The sequence below is a fragment of the Lissotriton helveticus genome, chromosome 3_1, assembly GCF_964261635.1.
Source record: "Lissotriton helveticus chromosome 3_1, aLisHel1.1, whole genome shotgun sequence".
Lineage (NCBI taxonomy): Eukaryota > Metazoa > Chordata > Amphibia > Caudata > Salamandridae > Lissotriton > Lissotriton helveticus.
The window spans coordinates 1861966049-1861980702 of record NC_136061.1 but is presented as its reverse complement, the minus strand read 5'-3'; the positions used below and the strand labels follow the sequence as shown (position 1 = coordinate 1861980702).

Genomic DNA, 14654 nt, shown 5'->3' with positions numbered 1-14654 from the left:
CGCCTACTATCTGGAACTCAGTCCCCAAAGATCTACGTTGCAACTCCTCCTACCTCAGCTTCAAAAAAGATCTCCAGCAACATCGTCTCTACAAATACTGGGGCCCTTAATCCCGCTTCCTAACAGGGTCTCTCAGCCTGCGCATGACGGTGCTATGTTTCTCACCACATTATACCTGACTTACTACCCCTGCCTCTCTCCCTCACATATACTTCCACCCTCCTTCTACTAGTACTCATATAATCACCACCTACTCCAACATGCTATCTCCTCTCCTATCACCCTCCTCAGTTCCACCCTACCTCCATAGTTTCCCCCATCATCCCTGGCTACTCACGCTTGCCCAACTATCCAAAACATGGTTATGGACTATATGTACTGATCTTCTAGTACATGTATTTATTGTTCTTTGCATTTTGTTCATATTTTTTCACCCTTTTCCTTTTTGCATGAATGTAATATTGCAATCTGTTTCTACTTCCAACCCCTGTAAAGCGCTCTGATACCTTTGGGTCTAGCCAGCGCTATATAAAACCGTTTAAATAAAAAAAAAATGTTTTAATTTGTAGTCCCTACTAAGTACCCCCTCTCTTCTGTTCTTACCTCTCACGAACACAGCCCCTTTTACATGCGTCCTTACTCTCTAGGTTTCATTAACAGTAAGTGAACACTATTTAGTCAATGTCTTGCTGAAGCAGGCATGACATGCTGTCCAGCTTTTGCAATCCGCCCTGGTTTGTGGTTGCTGTACAAGGCACGACAAGTTATCCCGCTCCTGGAAACCTTGATGCTGCAGAGTATGTCCTTTTTTTAAAGTCTGGTTTACTGATGTAAAGTTTTTTTTTTTACTATTTATTTCTTTTATTAGCATTCGCGGCACGTCGTGCTTTAGCTGTAAACATCTGAAGCGAATGCGTGGCGTGACGCGTTTGCTACAAAAGTAAATAACTAGAAAAAATGCAACGACTGCATGCCTTTTTTTGTACTTATTTACTTTTGTAGAAATGGCGGCACACCATGCTTAAGCTTCAAAAATCGCAAGCTATAGCTTGGCATGCCGCAAATGCTAATAAAGCAAATAAATGCAAAAAAAGCCAGGCAGCCTTTACCTTACAACATGACGGCCGCCCACCTTCATTTTCTATTTATTTACTTTTATTTTATTTACTTTCCTGGCATTGACACCCTGGTGCCTTGTCTCAAGGAAAGGGTGTAGTATCACAGGCTGTTACTATGGGTCCCTGTGAAATAAAAAAAAAATTAAAACGTATACTCAGCAGCAAACTTTCTCTTTATCATTCCATTAATGGTGCAGTACCTTATGTGGCTAATAGAGGTCTCTTTACAACTCCACAGGGGTACCTAGTAACAGCCTCTGGTGCTGCACCCTTTACTTCATTCCTTACATTTCTTTTATTATTACTTATGCTACTGCTGGAATATAAACAAAAAGGAACAAACATTAGCATTTGACACGCCACTCGCTCAAAGTTTCACTAATGCAAGACCTATTGCATTGCAAATGGTTTTTTATATTTATATAATATTTGTATATGGATAAATACAATGCATTTTGGTCACTTAGGACACCTTAATACATGCTGAGTAATTACAAAATAAAATGTACACGTGCGTTTCTCTCTGTTTTCCTCATACTCCGTCTCTCCTTCTTTGTTTCTTAGCCGAGCCTCATGTGCAGTAAGACTCCTCAGTGTAAGCATGACTGCCAGCCGGGAAGCCCTGGCTCACAGCCTTCCTGCGCCATCGCTCCTGCCACTTGTGACTGTAGGCACTGCCTGCTTCGCCCTGTTCTCTCGCCTTTTTCATCACCACACGATTCTCGCAAGTGTTGCATTTTATTTTTATTTAACATTTTTAGACTTAAAAGTTAAAAATATAACAGAAAAGGCAAACGGTCCTGGTGGGAGTGCAGATGTCCAGAGAAAAGTGCAGAGTGCTTACAAAGAAGTATGCAATACTACTTATAATCAGCTGTAGGCGTTGAGTGATATTCAAAAATTTCAACAGAAATGCTACAAGTTACACGTATTTCCCGACTAGTGCAAATGTATGCGTATCAACTGGTTATATCCGTCACGTCAATGCTTCTGAAATAGCAGGAGGACTGGGGTTGAATCAGCCGTTTGAAACCAATTCTAGCTTACAATTAATTTTTGAGCAGCACATGGCTCCCTAACACAATAAGAGACCTGTGGGTGAAATACATTGAAAACACAGAAGTGTTGGTATAGATTTCTTTGTGGGAAAGCGTCAGTGGATCGACAGAGGTCAGACAGGGACATGATAACTAGTGCTGATCCAGGGAACAAAGCTACCCAGAGCTTCTCAGTGGGAACCACTACCTCCTGCCAAAGGTAACGGGCAGAAGTGATTGAAATATATATTTAACAATAAAAAATGTTGATTGAGGAGTCTGATGACTTAGAAATCACTAGCGTGCAAGTTGAGTCAAGATTATTTGAGTTCACACTAATGGGGAAGGAGGGAAGGAGAGAGGCACCATTCAGAAATAAATTAAACTCTGTCAGACTGGCATTGATTATGAGGTTAGTGAAATTAGCGGATACCTGGTTGCAACCCATTTCTCCAAGAGGTCTATTTCAGTTCATTCAACATATATAAGATTCTATATACAATGGATGGACTTCCTTAATTCAGCGGGGAGCAACAGTGGCACAAATGCCACTAACCACTGGGATTTCTTGAGCAAAGGAAGAGCTCGGGTGGGTGGATTGAGGAATATCTTCTCCTCCCGCTTTATCCTTCTGGCACATATCTGATTAATTAAGGAATAGGGTGAAGCAACTAGAGTATGGTATTTGTTGACTCATTGTTGATGCTGAAGGCCACAGTGGGTGCTTGGTTGTAGCCTCCACCTTGTTGATCTTCTCCATCATCACTCTCATCCTCCTCCTCCACTTCCTCCTCCTCCTCCTCATCTCCTTCACCCTCCCCTTCTTGCTCAGTTTCATGGATGGTGACCACCTCGTCTGGCTCAATGTCCCCTTTGAACCATACAGCCTTATAGCTCTCATCGTTGACCCTCCGCTCCTTGGTGAGGATGGACTTCACCTCCTTGTCATTGTCCAGGTCCCCCTCCAGCTGGTCTACAGCAATGAAGGAAGCAGGGAAGGTGGCTTCGGTCGACATCAAAGCAGTGCTCCCTCTAGATAATGAGTCAGTTGTAGTTTCTGAGGTGTTGAAGTTCAGATTAAGAGTCCCTCCAGCATCGTCAGCTTCATTTGAGGCTGAGTTTGTGGAATCTGCGTACTCATTCTCAATAAGCATCTTATTCCCATCATTTGAGTCTCCCGATCCAGTTGAGAGCTGAAAGAAGATGGAAAGATATAAGCAGAAGATGGATTAATGCTAACAACCTTACGTATCAGATACATGGCTAATTGTACTCGTAACAGGTCATGCATCCTTTATGCTAAGAGAACCCCTTTAATTGTCCTTGTTAAAAAAAAGGTATTTCAGTGCAGTAACAAGATAGGAGCCACTGTTCTGGTCTTGGGCTGTTCGAAACAGCACATCACATAATGGCAATGTAGCTATTACATACAGTCACTGTGCTTGTGTCATATGCGCTATCAAGGAGTGACACAAATGATCAGCATGTAAGCCAAAAGAAGCTTTTTTTACATCCTAAATGCAACCAATGATCAACAATTAGTCCTTTGACTTGTCTATATTCTCGTTGCTTCTTTCATCAAGCACTGTATGATATGAATTTAAATGTATCACAGGACTTTCAGTTCCCCTTCCTGCATATCAGACAATAGCAACTCTTAATTAAAAACCCATCCAAAGGAAGCTGTTCACTTGTTATTGGGTTGAAGATACTTGTAATTGAACAAATTGCTTACTTTAACGTTCTTTCAGGTGGATACTCTATCTAACTACAGGATCCTCACCTTTAGAATAACCCCACATGCAAAATGTTATCCATAGAATTTTTTAGCAATGCTCCTCTGCACCAATAGGTGGCGCTTTGTGGCTCTATGGTAAATCCCATGTCACCTCCTAAGTGATGGAGTATAGCTGTATCTATGCACCACCTCTGTATGCTGATATTAGTTTAAAACATGTTCTTCATCTACTACCACAGATGCAGCGCACTGATACAAATGGTAGGTAACAGTGCACCAAAATCTAATTTGAAGCCTTATGGTGAATGTCAGGAGTCCACTCCACAGAGCGGAGGGAGTGATGAACAGTGGGAAATATGAGGTTAGGTACAGTATCCACCATAAACATCATTTCCCATGGTAAGTAACTTATTGCTCTGATGGATACTCCTAACTACAAATTTCTCTCCTTTACAATAATACCATAGCAGTAGCTCCAAATAGTGTAGGCTCTGAGGAGTGGACTCTGATTTGGAAGTCTTGCCAGTTTGAACAGTCAAAATACCTTCGCTGTCACACTTGTCAAGGCAGTGATCTTTTGTGGTATGTGCCCCAAAGCCTGTGCTGCATCCTAGCAGATGGCCTTAGGAGGCACCCCCTTTGCCAAAGCTTTTTTTGCCAATGCCATTTTTGCAGTTGTTGCATTGGCCTGGTTGAATGAACCCTAAGGCCTTCAGTGGGTTGTTTCTTTGCCAGCACATAGATTTTGATACAAAGGAGTATCCCTCTTGACAGGGTGCTTTTCTCACCGCCTTGTTTTTCTTTGCCCCATAGAATCCCACAAAGAGCGGATTATTCACAATAAGATCTTTGGTGTGACTGATGTATAAACTCAAAGCACTTTTAGTGTCAAGCTGATGAAGTCTCTCCTCTTATTTTGAAGGGTGAGCAGACGTAAAGAACATTGACATTTTGATAGATTGATGGCAAGAAAAGGGGTCACAAATTTGGTAGGGTTCTCAATACTAATTTGGTGAGAGGAAATAGGTGTAGAGAATGCCACACCACTTCACTCACACAGAACACAGAGGTGATGGCAAGGAGAAAACAGTTTTGAGTGGCAGTAGTTGCAGTTAGCAGCTGCGCATCAGCTCAAAAGGCATGCACATATGAAATGTCAACACTAACTTCAAGTCTCATTGTGATATGACATATGGTTTCAGGAGATGCATGTGAGTCAGACCTTAAAAAATGCTTTACAAACAGTGATAACAAAGAGAGGATTGATCACGGAAACACACAATGGCTGAAAGGGCTGATACATAACTCTCAACTGTGCCATCTGCAAGACCTTGCTGGATCAATTAAACATCAAACAATAAAATATTCAAAGGTTTGCCTACAGAGGACCATTATGACTTATGCCACACATGACAATGAATTTCTCACAGCATTGATTGACTGTGTAGAAGGGCTTTGGGCTGCAAGAATAACATTGACTACTTTGGTTGGCAGGCTGAATGCATTTAACTGCCACTGCTCAATCTCCATGCAAGGATGTATAGTATGTGTGACTTGGTGAAGGACTCTTCCCTATTGCCAAGACAGTAGGTCCTCCCCAATCAGTAGCTGGATCAAAGAATGAATTCTCAAGCACATAAGCTGTAAATTGCATAATCTCCTAGCCCATTCTGGGTTGATTAAGATGATATTCCAATGTGCCCTGATTATCCTTACAGGAGAGGTAGCAATTGGAACATGTACAGGAGACCTGTGTTCTTTCGCCGTTGGAATGCATCTCCCAGTGACTTTCCTGGAAGAACCTCCAGCACACTGTAGTTTTGACACTAGTTATTCTCGACAGTGGTGAACAGATTTAATCAGGGCATGCCCCACTGATTGAAAATATCCTTTGCCACAACGGGATGGAGGTGCCCTCATGCTCTATCAGCCTGCAACTGCTCAGCTTCTCTAGTCTGGCATTCAGAGATCCTGCTACATGGATGACTACCTAAAAGTTGTTCTAATGGTCCAGTCACCTCCAGAGATGCATGACCCCCTGGGACAGGATTCAGGATACCACTCCATAGCACATTCCAGTTGTGTTGTCTGTGAGGACCTGCATTAGCATTAATGTGCTGGATGGTGGGAGACTTTCAGATCTAGATGGATCGCCCGAAGTGCCATTAGATCGAAATGGAGCCGCCTCCCCACAGGGAACCAGAGGACTCTGATTTCCACCTCCCCAAGGGACCTTAAACCCAGCACTGCTGCATTTGTTGCAACTGTGAGGTCTCGGTGGGGAAGGGACAGTGGTCTTCTGAAGGTCAAGCTGCCACTTGACTTCCATCACAGAAATTCCTGGGCAGTCACCTGCGAGATCTGGACCGAGTGTGAAAAGCAGCCCTGATGATTTGGCCCACTGAAACATGATGTTCCTCTGCAGGGCCCACATATGCCATCTGACATTCAGAATGGGGCGGGGGATGAACGAGGCTAGGAGTCAAATATGCCTCAGAACATTTCTCAATGAGAAACAGCATTCAGCCAAAACATCAGGATTGTATCCTGAACATCCTGGACTTCCTTAGGCAGTGAAAAGACCTTGAACACCACTGTGTTTAAAACAGTCCCAATGAACTAACTCCTGTGTGTGGGGCTCATGGAGGATTTTGGCAGGTTGATGGACAGCCCCCAAAGATTTCAGTAGTTTTGCTGTCATCTCACAACTGACTGTGGCGATCCCAACTTGGCCAGCAAGTCACTGATGTAAGGGACCACATGTATCCTGAACGTTCGTAGATGGGTAGTGACTACATCATTACGTTCCTGAACACCCAAGCAAGGCCAAAGGGGAGCATGTCTAAGTGGAAGGGCTCCATTCTCCCATGAACCACAAGACAGGTATATTAAAGTTAACACAGCTTTGCAGCCACAGCAGCAGGTGATTTAGAGCTAGGGGAGTAATGTCCCTGCTGGTGCACATGGCCTCAGTTGTTGCACTGACCTCTGCCACAAAAGGTTTGGGCCTGCTGTTGCTGAATATGTTGGAAGGACTGGCATTGTATGTAAGCTGGTTCCCTGGAGTAACCCCTAAATGTCCTGTACTGTTGGTGGAACTGCTTGGTCTGAGACAAGAGTCACAAATATCATGCATCTTTAAATAGTTTGTGTGAAGAATCAGTCTTCTCGCCACACAAAATAAAGTCTCTTTCGGTGCGCATGTGCTGATGAGAGGTGGAGCTTCGTACTAGTCGGTCAGCAGCGAGCAGCAGCAAGGATTGGCGTGGAATCGGCGAGGAGTTGGTTCCTGACCTTTTACGGGAGCCTCACGAGACCAAAACAACCCCCCCAAGCAGTCTCGGAGTCCAGGCTGTTGAGGACCTGAGGTGCGCCGGCATCAGCTTCAGCGTGCATCTTCAACCGCGGTTCGCGGATCTGACAGCGGGGAGCCCTGCAAGCCGTGGCGCCATCAGGAATCAGCATCAGAAACCGGCGTCAGAGGCTGAGGTAAAAGGCAGTGCGGGGAGCGCGGTTGCTCAGAGCCAACCGTGTAGCGTTGCGCCCAGGTATGCTGCGAAGGCGGCACAACTAGGTTGGGTGCTGCCTGCAGCAACCAGTGTGCCCTGCTTCTGGCCCGGCTTTGAGACATCACCCCAACCTTGCTACAATGCCACACGCCACACCGCAACAGCAATCGTAACTGCAAATGAAAATTAAAAGGATAACATGCCTGTAAAACCAACGACAAATGCCTTTACACTGGGCCGGATTACTCCCTTAAGTTCAACTATGGACGGACAACCAGCACGCAAAGCCCATGGCTTGGAGACAGTCGACATTATGACCTCCATCAACCTCGATGACATCACACAGTTAGTGACCTCTACACCTGCCCTTCGGCTGACATTGGCCCACAGACATCACAGTCATTGCCACAGTTACCACTGCCTTCTACATCAACATCCTCATCAAGGGACTTAAACGACATCATCACCATTGAAGGAATGCCCAAGAGGAAAAAGAAATGCACCCACCAACCAAAGATATACACAAAATGTTCCTTCCTGAAGGATCCTGGAACAGCTATTTACTCCAAGACTGAGAACATAAAAGGCCTGCAAACACCACTTTATCAAAAATAAAACTGATCGCAGCCCTCTCTATAGCAATCCAGTTGACCCATCACTGTTCTCTGCGGTTAACAATCATCCTATCGTCGGGACTACAACTGTAATGCCAACATCAACCAAAAGCAGAGGAGCGGCCAAACCCACCCATTGGGTAGGTAAAGGAGCGAACAGTCCAAGCAGGGACAATATGAAAACGCAAAAACAGATAATAAATCGAACATTGAGACAGATGCAAAAAGATCCAACAAACCACGATTTACAAATAATCCTACAGAAAGCATAAAAAAATTGCTAAAAAAGAAGACATGGAAAAAAAAAAAATGACGAGCTATGGGCAAAAATCCTCTATGAAAAAATAGCTCTAGGTTCCGGCAAAGGATCAAAAGAATAAAGAACCCAGACCATCTTGGCTTAAACTCTAACATAACGAAGGGAGCATGGACAAAGTACCTCTTCGAGCACTTTAACAGCACAAATTCTGACAAAGGAGATAGCCTTGAAGACGTGGGGATAAAGGAGTCCAGCAATGAAGCTCAGAGGGAAAAAATAGCTATCTACCATATATTGGCCACGACCCAGGAAACAGGTGTCAGTAGAGCTGTGCCACCACCTCGCATGGCCAAATTAACACCCGACTCAAGTTCCTCCTTTTACACCGGGTCTGGACATTTGGCCACCACACCAGCTGACGTCAAAAGGCAAATAGCCAGGGGCAGATCAACCGGAGCCCCTGGACCAAATGGTATTCCACCAACGCTATATAAATCAGACGCAGAATTCTGGAGCATAGCCCTAACACTGATATTCAGAAATATAAAGAACACCTTGACTCTCCAGGAATTCTGGCACGGATCAGTTATAAGCCCAATCTTCAAACATGGCAGTAGGACATTTCCAAATAGTTATTGGCTTATTGCCCTCATAGATGTGGAAGCTTAAGTATTTTGCAGGAACCATACTGGAGGAGCTAACATCATGGGCATCTGAAAATTCTATAATCCCGATCAATCAAACTGGCTTTTGCCTGGGTCAAGGGACCACAGCTAACATCATGGAACTGACCCTGCTGATGATTTTGATATTGATTACACTGCTGCATTCGACCATGTGGATCGCAATAAACTCTGGCAGAAATTGAACAACTGGGGAATACCCAATCATCTTCTAGATGTGTTGATATTACTCCACTCAAACACCTGGATCAAGGTTAAATTTGGAGCAGGAACACATCTCTCCAACCCTATTTCGACAGCAAAAGGGTTAAAGAAGGGTTGCGTGTTAGCACTGCTTTTATTTAAGCTTTTTCTCGCAGATTTGGCAGGTGAACTTGACAAGTGCCTCTGTTATGCATCGAAATGAGGGAAAATTCCACTATCCAATCTGCTATATGCGGACGACTTGGTGCTGATAAGCCGGACACAGATTGGTCTCCAACACCTTCTAAATGTAGCCCACTCCTTTTCAGAAAGAAATGCCTTACAAATAATCTTCACCAAATCCAAAGTTATGGCAGTGAACTACAGGAAAAAAAGGAAAATTATGGCAGTGAACTACAGGAAAAAAAGGAAAATCAGCTGGCATGTAAACAGACAAGGGCTGGACCTGGTAAGCACCTATAAATACTTGGGAGTAATCTTGGACCACAAGACCTCATTCAAACCCCAATTGGAGTCCTTGCGAGGAAAGGGAACCGGGACCCACCTGGCCTCAAAATCCTTAAAAGCCAAACTCCCCGACCGAACGCTTAACCCTCAGCTTCAGGTTCTGCGTGCAAAGTTACAGCCAACTCTCACATATGGGAGCGAACCACTTCAAGGGAAGGACGCTGCATTACTGGACATAGTGATAGTTAACTTTTACAGGGCTATCTTTAACCTGCCAAGATACGTCTCCCCTGCACAAATCCGATTAGAATTTGGTCTTTTGAAACAAACACTAGAAAGGCGGAGTGCGTATGTTATCAGCTGGCACAAGATTCGCAGCGCTGAGGTAGGCTCTTTAAACTCTAACCTATGGGAAGAGCTGCTCCGACACCACAAATCCTCAGCCAGAGATTATCTATTTGATTCACTTCAGGTCTTGGGACTGTTAGACCTCTGGGGCACTCCAACCGACCTCTTGTCTTTCAAAAAAGTCGCGACAAAATCAACACAAATTATCTCTTCCATCGAGGACAAGGAGGCATTAGCAAAAAAAGCGCATGGTTGGATCACGCTCAGTGACTACGAAAGAATGCAACCTCAAGGATATTTCAACATTAGAATGAACTTAAAGACGAAAGAAAAGTTTTTTAAATTACGCCTTGGTGTAATCCCGGCTACCCAGCACTTATCACCCTGGATGAGGAAAAACTGCCCGCAGCAGTGCTACCTGTGCAAAGCTGACAAGGAAGACATCATCCATGGTATGTGTATCTGTCCTAAATGAAAGGATTTGATGTACAATTTATTACGACCCTTCTTCAAATCATACAGCATTCGGACATGCAGGCAGGCTGTCAAACTGTGCTTCAACCCCACTAAAACATAATTAAACTGTCAGGTTGTTAAGTTTTTTGAACGAGCAGAAAAAAGACACAAGAGCATGCTGGGGGCGGTACAACAAAAGCCAGACGTTTGTTGACAGTCGAAACATTTTATTGACAATTATTAACTGATGTTAAGTAATTTTGTAAAACATAATTCATTTTTAGCAATTTTTATCAATGTTTTATTGTTTTGTAAAGATTTTAATTAATCATGTATAAATAAATAAATTACTTACTAACTTACTCAATCTTCTCTCCAAAAAATCTAGAGCCATCAAAGGGCAAGTCATACGGAACATACTTTGTCACATCCTGACCATCATGTTTTATTTGAGCCAGCGAGGCCATGAGAACTTACAGGAAAGCAGACAAGATCTGGCTGGTCATGTCCCATAAAGCAATGGTGTACTTACCCAGAAGGAAGATTGCATTCAAGATCTTATGGCTAAGCTGGCAGAAGATAATATTCTCTTTCTGAAGGTATTAATACATTTTGTCTCTGTCAGAAACATTGATCGGAAAGACATTTGGAATGATGTTACCCGACAATACCTGTACTACCAGGCTCTTTTGTTGAGGATGCACTGTTAGAAAATTAAGATCATCTGATCTATATCACCTGGCAACATGCTAACTGCCCAGATGGCCTAAGCATGACTTGGATACGTGGTCTGCAAGTGTCATTAACAGCCCCGCTGAATGGTACTTGTGGTTAAGAAGATGTTGGCCCTGGTTGAAGGCTGTCAGTCAATTAATTTTCCTTAGTTTCAACATTAGGCTGCGGTAAATCTAGCACTTATGCTGCCTTTCACACTACTACTGCAAAAAAGCTCTATCTTCCACTGGTAGCCCAAGAGGCAAGTCAGGCTAACTCTCTGCAGTGTATTTGGCCTACTGGCATTCTTCATAGCCAGTGTTGGACAGGCCTGTCGAGCAGTCTGGTACTGCCACATGAGCGGCTTGAAAGGGACACTGCGTGGACTGGTTTTATTTGGTACTGTAATGGCCAACAGGACCAAACAAAATAGCCTACACGCTGACCCTTTTATGCTGGCCCATTTGCTAGACTGCCAAACTATCTGACAAGCTAGTCCAACACTGGGTATAGCACATCATCAGTATAGTGAAGGGGAAGTCAATAGTTTGCCTCCTAATCATCACTGGAGTCATTATGAACATTTTGCATGCCCTGAAGTGTATCAGAGTCATAAGCAAATAAGGTCTCTAGTCTCAGATAGTAATGGCATTGAGGCAGAGTCTACAGAAGCAAACCCGGTTGCAAACTGGTTGCATATTTGTAATCTCGAAGAGCAACATACACCTTCAGAAGGCCGACGACGGCTCGGGCTCAGAGGCCACCATTGGAGTAGGATCGAGGGCCAGCACTGACAGACTGTATTGCCACAGGTACAGAAGGACCTGGCATGACTCCTAGGGCCAGAATGTGTGGGTGAATCTGCATTGGAGCAGGACAGTATAGGCTTCCTGTGGTCAGCTGGTGCAAAAGATAGCCCACCTGCGGAACTAGAACTGAAACCCCTCGTAGTTTTGTGAGATTTGAAGAAGTGACAGTGGGAGCCAGAAGCACATGAAAGAGCTGCAGCTTGATGACAGCCATGGGTATTCAGGGAGCACCAGGACCATTTGTGGGACAGGAAGTGAATCAGAAGATGATTGTGTGGTATGAGCTTTCAATTGATCCCCTATTGGCTTTTTGACTGATTTCAAGTGGCAGGATGGGGATGAGTCTTGCTTGGCTTCTTGTGTTTATGACGTTTTTTCAACTTCAATTTACCAGAAAACTTTGCATGGGATAGTCTTCTGAACATGATAGCAAGTGGCCCCATGACTTGGAGTGAGGCTTATGTTTTGACCGTCGGCTCTGTTGTTGGCCGATTTAGAGTTTTGCCTATTTCCCCAGGATCACCTTCAGGTGTAGAGGGTGCATTTATCACACAGCTTCAAGTTGTGACTGGAGACCAAGCACCAAAGGCATGCGTTGTGGGTCTGTAACCAACATCTGCTTTCTGCAATGACAGCACAGTTCGAATCATGGGGAGACATCGTATCTGGCACACTGTCTTAGGAAACTGTTCTGAAGTGGTCAGAAGACCAACAAAGTTGGGAACGGAGCTATGGATCATACCAAAGCGTGCAGAAAGGAACTGACATTAGCTTGGTGGTGGCGCATATATGAGGAGCTGCTCAATTACTTCTGGGGCAGTGTGGAGCTACAATAGATCCATAACCTGCGACCTATCCCTGGACTAGAGCATTGCTGAAAAATTCTCCAGATCCAGTCTGGCTCCTAAGGAAATGCTAAACGTGAGTAATCTGTGGTTAGAAGCATCCATTGGAAATATATTTATGGAGTCATGCAATTAGATCTTACTTATAAGTTCACCCCCTCATCAGGAACCCAACTGACTCCAGCAGTGCATGACCCGTTATATGCCAAAAATCTACTCCTGTTGTCTAGGAAACCAACGTGGATTCCCACCTAATACCATAAAACATATAAGCATATATAAAGTGACTTAATCAAAAGTTGCCTTTTTGCGACAAAGGATGGGGCAAGTGGCTTTTGTATATAACTGTATTTTGAAGCTGGTCAGAGAACGCAGTGGCTCAATATACAGGTCAGAGGTCAATTTAGGCTGCGCAGATCCAAATGGCTGTGTTTTTCAGGTTGGTGACTGCACAATTATCATAGGTCACTTCTGTTGTTACAGTGCTGTTACACTACTGTGGTTAAAGTGTTATTGCCAAGTTACTTTTTGTGTCTCATATTGTAGTGTTTCCAGACGGAAACCATTGGAGTTAATTGGTGTCAGTCATTAATTTCTATAACAAACCCACCCCTCCCCAATGGACAGTGCTCTCTGTCCCTACAGACATGCAAGACATCCAATCAATTATTACCTTACAACAAAAGCTGCCCATTACTATTCAGAAAACATATTATAATATGGTTTAGGAGTGCGTTGATAATCAAAGGTAGTTGGAAGGAGTGGTAGTGAACTTAGAGGTTCTTAAGAAAGGTACATGAAAAGTAGGTCTGAAGGGGAGACCAGACTATATGTTGAAATATCGGCTACAGAAACATCACACTTCCAAGATATTGTAGCCAAAATATTAAGAACCAAAATATTGGAATAGTAAGTGCTTATAGGTAAGTGTATATTTACTACAGTACACTCCTCAACTATATACCTTGATGATGTATATATTGTCAAGGTACATATAGAAGAAGCCATGTAAAGTAAACCTCTGCTCACCTATATATACTTACCGTGTTGCTATTTTAGTACTCAAAGTTTTGTCCATGATATTATAGCAGCATGACATTCTGGAGTCAATATGAGGGAGGAACAACAGAAACAGTGGCAAAATAGCACTTTGGTGGCAAAAGCAGAAACCTTATGCACAGCTGATCTGAGCCTGCTAGGTAACCTGCAAGTAAGCAGGAAGGAAGTGGGTGAAAGTATCCTTTTGAGATAGGAAGATACCATCAATATGATAATAATATTTAGCTCAATAGAAGCGCAAGAGTGTGAGGATCCTCTCTTAAACTATTCTTTTTTTTATGGAGCAGAAAATCACATATAAAACATATCCATTGTGAAGAAATGGCAGGAGTAATTGAGAGATGCATACTAAAATGGAGCTCAGTAACAGGAGAAAAAAGACTTGCACATTCTCACTGCTCAAAATGGTGGCCGCCTGGTGAATCAGATCATATGCATGCAGGAGAAGCAGGAGAGAGAGGCAATGAGAGGTTCACCAGCCTGAGGGACAAAGTGGCCTGGACAATGTAGGAAGTGAAAGGAACTCGGACTTCCTCCCTAATAACAGAGGAGAGTGCCAGAGGCCACCAGCCCGGGGGATTGACAGAGACCCCATGATGGACGCGTCAGGGGAGGCTGGAACTGCAGCCTTAGGGAGAGCCCATGCTACCCTTCTAGTAAATGTCCTCTTCCTCCTAACTTGCCACAGCACAGTGATCAATCCTTCAGACCCCTCAAACCTACTTCTGCCTGAAAGAAAGAGACAGCCATAGACTCATCCCATCCTGACCTGTGTGGTGCAATGCAGAAGGACTAACATAAGAATAATTAAATA

At 43.8% G+C, this 14654-nt stretch overlaps 1 protein-coding gene across 4 annotated transcripts in view; it reads right to left on the bottom strand.

Moving 5' to 3' along the window:
• Positions 1-1511: 1511 nt before the first annotated feature.
• CDHR5 (cadherin related family member 5) overlaps positions 1512-14654 on the bottom strand; it is a 392579-nt gene continuing 379436 nt past the window's right edge. For all 4 annotated transcript variants that reach the window (XM_078682818.1, XM_078682819.1, XM_078682820.1 and 1 more), the window contains one exon: positions 1512-3348. In XM_078682818.1, coding sequence (XP_078538944.1) covers positions 2827-3348 — 522 coding nt within the window. In that variant the 3' untranslated portion in view covers positions 1512-2826. The remainder of the gene's footprint in view (positions 3349-14654) is intronic.